At 44.6% G+C, this 11,083-nt stretch overlaps 1 protein-coding gene across 1 annotated transcript; it reads left to right on the top strand.

Annotated features, from left to right (window-relative positions):
* The first annotated feature begins 4,597 nt into the window (after positions 1-4,597).
* On the top strand, positions 4,598-5,873 carry LOC134483416 (disks large homolog 5-like). Its single transcript, XM_063278689.1, has 2 exons — positions 4,598-4,823; positions 5,456-5,873. Exons 1-2 carry the CDS (start codon positions 4,648-4,650, stop codon positions 5,634-5,636), a joined length of 357 nt encoding a protein of 118 aa, XP_063134759.1. The 5' UTR covers positions 4,598-4,647; the 3' UTR covers positions 5,637-5,873.
* Positions 5,874-11,083: the final 5,210 nt, after the last annotated feature.

Genomic DNA, 11,083 nt, shown 5'->3' with positions numbered 1-11,083 from the left:
GCATTAGCCAATGAGAATTGAGGTGTGTAACCCACAACTATAGCTTTATCTGAAAGACCCTCAGAGAGAGGAGACTCTCGCTCCAGTCCTGAGGATAATCACCACCCCATGAACACACAGGACTCAGTCTTGATGTAAAAACAAGAGGTTTACTTTGGGATACCAATGCACTGGGGCTCGACACGGTCCTCACGAGGAGGGATGTGAGGAGCCTCAAACAACAGAAATGTACAGCTTAAACAGTCATTTATGATCACACAGTTTCATTAGCTCAGCTATTTCGTGCCAAGGATAACTAGGCAGATGTTTCTCGTCCTGGGATAAGGCCGTAACCACATCAATGTAGCTATTTCAGTAGGAAGGACATCTGACTTGATATATGTTTTCTTATCCTGGGGTTCCCAGGACAAGGACCAAGGATATCTGTCTTGGCAGGTGTTTCTCTTCTAGAGTTCCCAGGACAAGGTATAGCTATGTCGGCCTATAGCACAGCTGCATTCAGTACCAAGGATATCTCACTTCTATAGTGGTCAGTCAGCTTCCCAGAGATGTTTCCTGTCTTGTAATTGCCCTGCAGTAAATATGTTCTATACCCTCCGTTCTTATGGTCGGGCAGCTTCCTAGAGAGTGGGTGGGAATGTGCTTTCTGTACTTTCTGGTCTATTGTCTAACGTCTAGGGGCTAAGCGAGGGCCAGCTTAAAAGATTCTCATTCTTAAGAAATGGCTGTACTGATATCAAACGGGGATCTTTCATATCCACTTTCTTCCAAGTCTACCAGCCATCTCAGATTGTTGCTGTAATATGCCTGACAATCAAGGACACAGAAAAATAACTTGATACACAGCAAGGACATGGCAATCATATCCTGTGTCGTTATGTATGTTCTGGATGAGGTTGGTTAAAATGACAATATTGCACAAAGCTTTATATAGGACCCATCAAATTAAGGGTCACTATGCACTGTCATAGCTAAAATGGCCTGGTCAGAAGTGACCACTGGATCACTCTTCTGTAACTTCACATCAGAGGCTTGTGCTTTTTGTGTTTTTTATTTTTGTGGTTTTTTTCTTATTTATTTATTTATTTATTTATTTATTTATTTATTGCTTTATATGTTGTCAGGAAGATAGTTCAAGTCATGGATCTGCCCCCAAAATCTGAGCTTTGCCACTAATACTGTAAACAGTATTAGTGTATGCATTCAATAAAATAACTGTTTTTTTTTTTAATACGATAGATGCTTTTGTGTTTTGTGGGATGATCCATGAAACAGGAGTGAAGATGCTTGTTTCTTACTCTGTCCACTGAGTTATGTCTCTAGGCTTGTCCTACTCCTTTGGCTGCATCACCCCCACATCTGCTGACTATTTTATTTTTCAGATGAAATCACACGTTATAGCTTAGAGAGGCCTGTAAGCAATTCTGCTTTGGTAACTTAAGTGCAAAGAGGAGAGCCCCACACTCAGCCTGAGGGTGCATTCACTGGTGGATCCAATATTTCAGTTTCCTCTCCTAACAGATAACCCTATTGTTGCCAGGACCATAATGAATGCAATTCTTTCTCCTAAGGAATCTGGTGGCAACTGTCAAATGTTAAGCACAAAGCTTCAGGTTGTACCTATAACACACACCCACATCGCAACCTACCCGACAGGCTATTTTTGGGTGTGATTTCATGCACCTGCACATGATGACACAGGCCACCTCTTTGGCTACTTATAGGAACTGGTGTGATTTCTCAGTAATCTTTAATGGGTAATATTGCTGACTGAGGAGAATTTGAGGTAGGATGAAACATTTCTGTGCAGGGATTGGGGAGGAAGCACTCACTTAGATACATAGCAATGACTTAGGTTTTTCCAATCAAGCCTAGAGCCAAATTTGGCTTTGGAAGCATGTGGTGCTCAGTGGCTATGCCACAGGGAAGTCCCCTGAAAAGGGTCCATCAGCTTTTGCTCAGTACAGGGAGAACATTAGCAGGGAGGCAAAGTCTGTTATCCATGACATCAGCCGTCGCTTCGTGGACATTCTATTGTCTCCTAGAGAGAGAGACCTTGGAATCCCTGTGATGTCACCAGTATCGTTGTGACAACCAATTCCCTACTTTTTCTCTTAGTGTCCAAAGGATATATCCACAGACATGTTTGCCCGTCTTTGTAGGTGCTTTGGGAGAGTTGATATTGATAGAGAAGGGTCTAGAGTGAAGCAAACGAAACCTAAAGGTAATGATGGACACAGGACATGGGGAATGTGGAGTAAGTTCTGGGCAGTGTATGTTGAGCTTCCTGTCAGGGGTGTGTGTGGGGGTCTTCCGCTGACCTTTTTAGTAATGGGCCACAACCACTGGAACATCTCCACAGATATTGAATTCCATGATTATCACAATTCCTGAAAGTCAAGGTTGTCACATTATTAGTTTCTCCATAACCACCTGGAGGATATGGCAATGCCTATGCTATTATTGGGTGAACTTCTAGTCTTTACTTTTACAGTGCATTCGGTATGTTAAATTGATATAATAACACCATAAGTAGTCATGGAGGGTATACCTTTTCTGAATTAAACAGGGCATCAATGTACTTCACTTTCATTGCTTCTTTAAATTCAGTGACTATCTGACAGTAGTCAGAGGGAGAGAATTGTGCTCCTGGTCATGACCTTATATTCTTAGAACTCCTCTGACTACCTCTGGCTGACGGGGCCAATCTTACCTTCATACAAGAGGTTCTGTGTGGCAGATATTTTTCTACAGTAGCCAAACTATATGGGGCAGGTAGAGAGAGAGCCTGTAACCTACTGGCACTTCTGGGGCATTTGTCATTTCAGTAGGGGGAATTAATAAGTCTGTTGACCATGTCCTCCCCCTACATGACTTTTTAATGCAAAGTTATTGGACGAGAGTAACAGTGTAGGATATCTGAGTATCCCTGATCAATCAAGTCATTGTGGATGCTGAATTGATGATCTGACTTCTGAAACCAGAGGGGTGAGGGTCCTGAAACCAGGTTGTAGCCTGCGTACCTGATAATAATCCTGGAGAAGGCATCTCTCTGGTACTTGTAAGCCTGTGTGGGCGGGCATAGGGAACACCTGGCTGCTTATATCTCTTGGTCTCTATATAGTAGTGGGGGAACTGTGATCCACTTAGGACGCCTCTTACGCAGACCAAACTCCTTGCAGTGACACTGGCTTCCAAGCATGTTCTCCTGTTTGGACCTCACTGTGGTCTGTGTATGCTCTATGCATTTGCCCCATGCGGGTTCACTTGTGTTATTCTACCTACAGAGGCCTGCAGACAGACGTCATCCCCTGAAAATGTCCTAAACAAGGTGCAGGCCAATGAGGAAGAGGAGAGGCTGAAAAGAGAACTGGAGCTAACTACCAAGGAGAGAAATGAGCTGACAGAACGCCTCCTTTATGTGACAGGTGGATCCATGAGCAAGAGGTATGCATTGCTCCAAACAAACGACCTTGTTCTAAACCTCATCTCCCATAGAGAGGAGATTCAGAACCTGACCCTTACTGAGGAGTGAGTTTGGAAATGGACTCTCTGATTCTGCCTGTTGAAAATCTGAACTTGTGATCTGAGTGAAGAATTCAGGGATAAAGTCACTGGAGCATGAGTTCCCAGTGTACAATTGGAAATCCCTTGACAGGTGGCAGCTTTGCAAGGTTCTAGGTGCTGTGAGTTTGTGGAGAGTGTTTGTACTTGCTAGGAAGGTGACTGAACGCTATCATCTCATGGCAGCACCCTTAGGTAACAGGTCCCACATTGTTGATCTCCATGCTTAACTAGAAGGCCTGAGGCTCAGGCCTGTTCCTTCTTGTCTGTGTGCCTTAAACACTGAGACAGTAATGGTGCATACATTTCTACTGATTCTCATTGTGCTCTTTCCATATTTGTCTCTCTTTCTCATTCTCTGAGTCTGTTTACTTTTCTTTTCTTGTGGGTGTGTCCCAGTTTGTGTGTCTGTGTGTGCACAGGTCTGCATGCATATGCACAACTTTTATATGTTTCTATGTCCCTGCACACTTGGAATTTAGGGGTCTGTTTTTTGAACTCAGGATATACCTATATAATAGTTTCATGGAGGTGTAAGTGCTTTATTTTGGAAGCCCCACTTTCAACAATACAGTTCTTTGCCTGTATGGTCACATTTGTCTATACATTTGTATGCCTTGGGGAGATTATAAGTTTGTGGCAATATCTGGTCTCATCTCCAGAATTATGTGTACTGTCTGCCTCTAGAATATTAGTTATTCGGCTTGTAGCATTCCACTTGTCAAAACAGGAAAAATGAAATCAGAGGTTTCTGGGTGTGTGTGTGTGTGTGTGTGTGTGTGTGTGTGTGTGTGTTTGTGTGTGTGTGTGTGTGTGTGTGTGTGTGTGTGTGTGTGTGGTTGGGTAAGCTCTGTGGCCTAGGCTCTTGACAGCATAACAGGTTTGAATGCAGATCCAGCCCTCCTGATTGAAAAAAGTGAGCCAGGGAACCCTTTATCTGGGTGCTTAGCCTCTGTTGTCCTGGGCACACAATTCCAAGTTTCTGAATCTGAAGAAGATCCAAATATGTAGAATTCAGAAAGTGTCCTTCCAGGGCTGGGGTAGTACAGGACACAGCCTGAGTTCATATAATCCTAAACCTCGATGTTCATTGGGTTCTATCTTCCTGGGGCCAGCCCCTACTTCAGGCCAAATCCATTTTATGAAAACTTGAAGATAAAGGAGAAAGAGGTCATGTCATTACTGCACAACTTAGACACAAAGAACATTGAACATCGTGAGAAATTTCAGGAGCTCAAGAAGGACATTAACTTCTATCGGTAAGTACTGGTCAGAAGGGCCCATCACTTGTGGAATGGCCATGTCTGCCTCTCTTTGTTCTGGACTGGAGAGCCTGTAGCTCTGGGTCCATCTCTTCTGCTGTTTAAATATCACTGTGCCGTGGGTCTTTTGGACTCAGATTCAGTTCCATAAGAGACTGTCAGTTATCACCACAGTGTCTATGCATCTTTAGAAGGCTCTGGATAGAACTACACTGATTCAGGCATCAGAGTGTTATTAGGCCAACCTGTGGCTCTGGGGTCATACCAGGTTTAACAAAGCTCAATGTGTGGACCACATGGTTAGCATGACCTCCCTTGTTTCTACTGTCCTCTTGTGGTTGTTTACTGCCTACTAATTGATGATGCCCTGATGCATTGGGCTCTCATGGGTAGTTGTAGATCCCTTGTTCTTTTGGACAGACATGGACTCTTATTGGTGCTTGGGTCACAGAAACAATTTATTCTTCCCTGGATTGGCCGTTTGCTGTTTGTGCAGCAGCCTTACATGTATGGAGATGTATTCTATGAAGTCTTTATGGGTATCTGGGTCCTGGTGGAGTTTGTGGGATTTGGCAGTTGGAATGGGAGGAAGAGGCTTCAGGATCTTACTATGCAGAGTGTGTTTCCAGCAACCTGCACAGCCGGCTCCTGATGGACCAGGCATTTATGAAGAAGAAGTTGGTCACATTGAAGCAGGAGAGCAAGGAGTTACAGCGATACTTGTTTGAGTTGAACCCGAATGATGAAGACGAACAGGAAAAGGCCAGCAACCTCCAGACCCAGCAAAATGTGGTAGGAACAAGCAGCTGAGTCAGATTAACAATGTCTGATACCATTTGCCTATTGGATACATCTTTGCTTCCCCTATCACCTTTCTAATCTCCCCACACCCAGTCAGTCACCCACCTCATGTGATAGAGTTATTCATTGCTCTGTCTATGCACAAGTATTCTGGGATGTTAACCACTCTTCAGAAACTGAATTATGGGCAATTATACTTCTCTGCCCTTTTTGAAACTGCAATCCAGAAATGGTGACAGAGGAATAACATATCACATGACTGCATCTCCCTATCACAGATTGGATGCTATGAAGAGTTTTGAACGAGTTCTTGGTCGTGTGACAAAGGTCATACAGGGGTCATGTGATGTTTGGAAGCACCTTGTAGGGATAAGAACCAAGTGCAAATGGCGAATGAGTCCTGGTCATTGGCTTTGATCTCAGTATCATGTGGCCTTCTCCTTTCTTCCTGCACCCCAATTAGGTCTCTCCCCATTTCCCCATTCTTGGTTTGCACTGGTAGAGTCTGAGGAGCAGCTTGTTCTCCCACAGTACTGTGAGGGTTGCTGGTGATGTTCCCAGCCTGCAGAGATATCAGCAATGATTTCAGTGAAAAGATCAGTGCTGTCTGTCCAATGCAGCTGTGGGGACAGAAGGCAGCAACTTGACAGCTGGTATGCGTGTCCCCACCAAATCAGTGTCTTCATAGCTGCCTTCTCCTCCCAGGTCTCAGAAACTGCAGGAGACATGGCATAGGACGGATCCCAGGAAGACAGCCCCCTGAGGAATGAGTTTCTCTCTCAGGAGTTCCCTGTGACGACAATCCTCACAGTCAAAACTTTTTGGGGGAATATTCTTCTTCTCAGATAATTTCCTCAATGTATAGAGACCCTAAATTTATGTATCCGTATGCCAGCCTGTCTCATTGAGGTATTTCTCCTTTCTCATACCGACAACACCATTTGAGAGACAACTGAGGGGACTGCCTTGACATCTCACGTCCTAGAGGAGAAACAGCACTACAACTGTGTTTCTAAATGTTCATATAGAAAATGCTGTTAAGAAATGTTTTTGGTTATGATTTTCATTGAAGTTTTCTTTTTGTTATTTCATAGTTATATATTCTTGTTACTGTTTTTCATTTTTTATACCATTTTAGTTGTTATGCCTGTTTTTTGTAAATTGTATTCCTTATGAATAAAAATTGATTTGTAACTCTTGACTCTTAAGACCATCTTATTCAAGGGTCCTTTCCCCTCCTGTAGACTTAGAACTGACAGCTGGATATGGATCTTTGCATGATCCAGTGAATTGAAAGCCACCAAGGGGTACACAGGGTGATAGTGTCTTTTGTGTGGATAATGTGACTTATTTTATGGACACACACTTTATGATGTAATCACTGCCATACTGTATCCATGCTGTCATGTGTTCTGCTCATCCTAGTCTATATCAGTCTACAACACACATTCCTTATTGACTGTGTGCACCAGATATTGAGTAACACACACTCATGCCTGTAGAGCTGCAGAAAAAATGACAACTTTCACAAAGGAATATAGAATAATCCTAATCGAGAACCATGTGCCTCAGTTTTTCTTACAATACAGCATTAGTATTAAACCACAAAGATAATGACCATCAACGTCATTTTGGGAAATAGGTTTTTATAGGTGCTGTTTCACTTGATCATTCATATGCTGTGTTTTTTATTGTTGCTGATTATATTTATTTTTATCATGTAACTCAATGGATCTTTTTTTTTCAAATGCATGTCTGGGCCACTCCTGAGTGCATTTCCCTCATGATCCAAAAGAGGGAATAGCATTCCCCATTGTAGATGATTGTTAGGGTCCATGTGGTTCTTCTGAGAGAGCAGCAGATGCTCTAACCTGGGAGTCATCACCACAGCTCCTGTAGGTAGCTTTTGTCCTTCCAGGGCATGTGCTGTACTAGGTGGACACGGTCACCTCCCATTTAGGAGAGAGATCTCAGGAGATGTGTATGTACAGGTGGTTGAGCAGTGCCTGCTCAATGTGGTAGGCTGCTAGGCAACCAACTGAACCCCAGCCCTGCTCCACCTGCATTCTTCGAGGCAGAGTTTCTATAGCCCAGGATGGTCTAGAATGCATCATCTACCTATGTCTTTTTTCCACTAATGCTAGGATGAGGAGCATATGTCCTCCACACCCTTCTTTCCAAACAATGAACATTCTCATGGTCGGATTATCACATGGACATGAGAGAGGTAAATAACACTCAGCCAAAACAGAGGCGCATTCCACAGTCACAGACAGCCTGGACAGATCTGACACGATCAGCACCAGGTTTGACTGCCACTACTTGAAGCAAGGTCCTCCAGTGTTAGGACAACCATTCAAACAGCAAAGAAGGAACCTGTTCCCAGCATCCGAGGAGTGGGAGACCCAGAAACCCATGTGTCAATGTGGCCATTTGGAAAATGGAAGTGGGGAGGCAGGGAAGCAGCCAGAACTGGACACAGTTGCAGGGACCCAGGCAAAGAGGGAATATTGGGGCAGAGTCCATGAGATGTCAGTAGGCAACAGGCCAGCTGGGACTAGTGTGGGTACAGGGCTTCTAGTGTGGGTATGAGAGGAGCAAAAGTAGCAATGGTCAGATTCTGATGCAGCATAAAGATGGGAAGGAGCTTAGACCGTCTCAGTGTCGTATAGGGACATTATAGACACTGATGGGCAGTATGGGGATTGCAGGGTCCCTTATAGTGGTCTCTGCAGGTGTCAGGGCTCTGTCAGACCTATGACTATCAGGCAGGCTCTGAGTGCAAGTGAGAGTCACGGGACAGGCCCTGTGTACAGCCTGGTTTGGGGACATTTCCAGGTGCCCCATGGACTGCAAAATAAAGGCAAAGGACACAGGGAAGCCAGCAGTTCCCATGCACAGGACATAAATACTTCTAGACCTTTCTAGAATTTCCATAGACCATCTGTCACTAGTCCTCACTATAGAAGGCACCAGCATTCTGCCTTCTACTTCAATTGGTGAGACAGCTATTCTAACTCCAGCAGTAAGGCCTCAGGGAAGACAGTAAGAACTCACAGGTGACCTCTTTTACTATTGAAACAGGCTCTTCCTATGGAGCCCAGAGTGACCGTAGGGTCCTAATTCTCCTGCCTCACAGTGACTGTAAATTCAAATCTACCTTCAAGAGCAATTGATTCATAGCACCTGGGGGAAGATCAGATTAAGGCTATCTAAAGGCCCCAGGGTGGTAGGATTACCAGGGTCCTAGTAAGTTTCTCCAGCCTTAATTACAACCTGAGTCAGTCCTGCTGTGTGGGATATCGCCTGCTGCCCAGTGATATCACAACTTGGAATTCTTTGTCAAATATAAGCTATTATGGGAATGAAGTAGCCACACAATAAACACTGGTCTGGATACTCCTAGGTCAAGGATCCCCTGTTGGAAATGCCTTGGACCGCACCATTTTACATTCTGGATCCTTTGGCTTTTTAGCAGATTTATAAATACAAAAAAGAAAAATGGGCATAGTAATTTAAGCCTATGATCCCAGGCATGGGAAACTGAGTCAGGGTGATGGAAGACTGTAAGTTCCAGGGCAACCTGTGTTTCAAGAAAAAAAAAAGGCATGGTGAAGATTCCACTCAAGTAGAAACCAAAAGGCTTTCACATGGGGCCTGCCATACACTGGTCAGCACTCCCATCGTCACAGCCACAGGGAGACACTGGGGAACATTTCCCACTGTCTCTCTTTGGGATGCAGTCCACCCCATGATTCTATGTGAGGAATCCCCCAAAGGTTGCATCATGTGAGGGACCTAGATAGTTCCAGGATTGGGAGAATTCAGGAGTTTATAATTAGGGATGATCTACAGCTATGGCAAAGCCTTTTCCCTCCACATGGCAGCCCCAGGTTTGGCCCAACAGTAAAAATAAAGTCCCCCAAAATAATTCAAACAAAATATCACGAAGCCTAAATGTCTGACCAGTCTCCTCAAAAGTGCACAGGAACCTGACTCCACATTTAGGACCCACTATGGCCTCTGTGACCTGTGAGAAGGGATCTAATATGGGAATTAGTACAGTATGACTTATCCTTAGGGATATCTTTGGTGACAATCACCACCTGACCCCTGAAAACCCATCTACCTGGGAGGCGCAGCACTCATGTCACCAAAAAAGCCCAGATCCTAGGGCCAGCATGGGCAGGAGGTGAAGAAAGTTTGTCTCTCGTGAACATCAGTTGCTGCTCCTGGCCTGACTCTATCCTCAGGAGACAATGTCGCCCCAGAAAGTGTGGGTGTCAATGGCTCTTCCCAGGCCAAGACTGGGATACTGCTTAAGTTCCACAATGCACAGCAGTGCTCACTCTAGAGCTAAGTGTTCTACAGCTAAAAGGGGTGGGTGCTCTGCTGGCCACGCCCCTCCCCAGCAGTGTTTAGTACACTCTGAGTGGCGCTTCAAATGAGAGGGACTTCTTGAGGCTACTCCCGTGGAGAATGGCAGATTCATCAGAACAGGGCACAGGGTGAGTTCAGAGCACAGCTGGGAGGAATTTAGGGGTGCCAAGCCATGACTAAGACCAGATCCTGTGCTGACAGGCAGTTGAGCTGGAGAACTGGCATCCAAAATATGACTGCCTGAATTCCTCTTAGACCAAAAGCCCTGGATCTGAGCTACTTTGCTGCATTCTACTGAGCAGGGTCCCAGTCGCAGCTCAGAATCGGGGTTGTGCATGGACTTTGGTGCTGGCAGCAGGTGGCTTAGCCACAAAGTGCCCAGCTTTCCCATCTGTGCCCACTCAAACTCCTCTGTCTCATTTTAGGTGTGTTTGATATAGTTTTAGACAGGGTATCTTGTAGCAGCACAAACCTGCTTTAACCAACACCATAACGTAAAAGCAACCATGAATTCAAGATCCTCCAACCCCTCTGTCCCAAGTCCTGGAATTAAGACCTCCAGCTGTCACCATTTTACTTCAGCATAGGATACATCTGTGTTAGAGTGAGCTTTGGAAATACTGGAGTTCCTTAGAATTCACGTTTCCTTAATTCTTGACAGGAGTTTTGTGATGATGCTGATGAGAGAGTCAGGAGTTAACACTGGGAGAGGTAACAGTCATGGCAGCCCTGAGTACGCAGTAAAAGTCAAGACAGAAGCCTGCCGATTAGCACCTGAGTGAAAGTGGGAGGATTCAGAGTTCAAGAACAGACTCAGTTACATACCTAAGACCATATTGCAACATTTTTGTTTCATTTTTGGCTTGTTTTCTTTGAGACAAGGTGTTAATATATAGCCCTGGCTGTCCTGGAACTCACAATGCCTCTACCTCCCAATGGATTGAATTAAAGGCATGTGCCAACATGCACTGCCACTAAATAATTTTTAATTAAACTTTCGGGTAAAATCCAGTAATCCCAGTGCTTAAGAGGCCGAGGCAGGGAGATATCTAGTTTCCTGACAAGTCTGGTCTCCA

This window comes from Rattus norvegicus, chromosome 19, assembly GCF_036323735.1.
Source record: "Rattus norvegicus strain BN/NHsdMcwi chromosome 19, GRCr8, whole genome shotgun sequence".
Lineage (NCBI taxonomy): Eukaryota > Metazoa > Chordata > Mammalia > Rodentia > Muridae > Rattus > Rattus norvegicus.
This window is presented reverse-complemented; position numbering and strand designations above follow the sequence as displayed.

Coding starts and splice junctions, on each gene's coding strand:
- LOC134483416 (XM_063278689.1), top strand. CDS start 4,648: ATGTTCATTGGGTTCTATCTTCCTGGGGCCAGCCCCTACTTCAGGCCA. Junction 4,824..5,455: donor AAGGACATTAACTTCTATCG/GTAAGTACTGGT, acceptor GTGTGTTTCCAG/CAACCTGCACAGCCGGCTCC.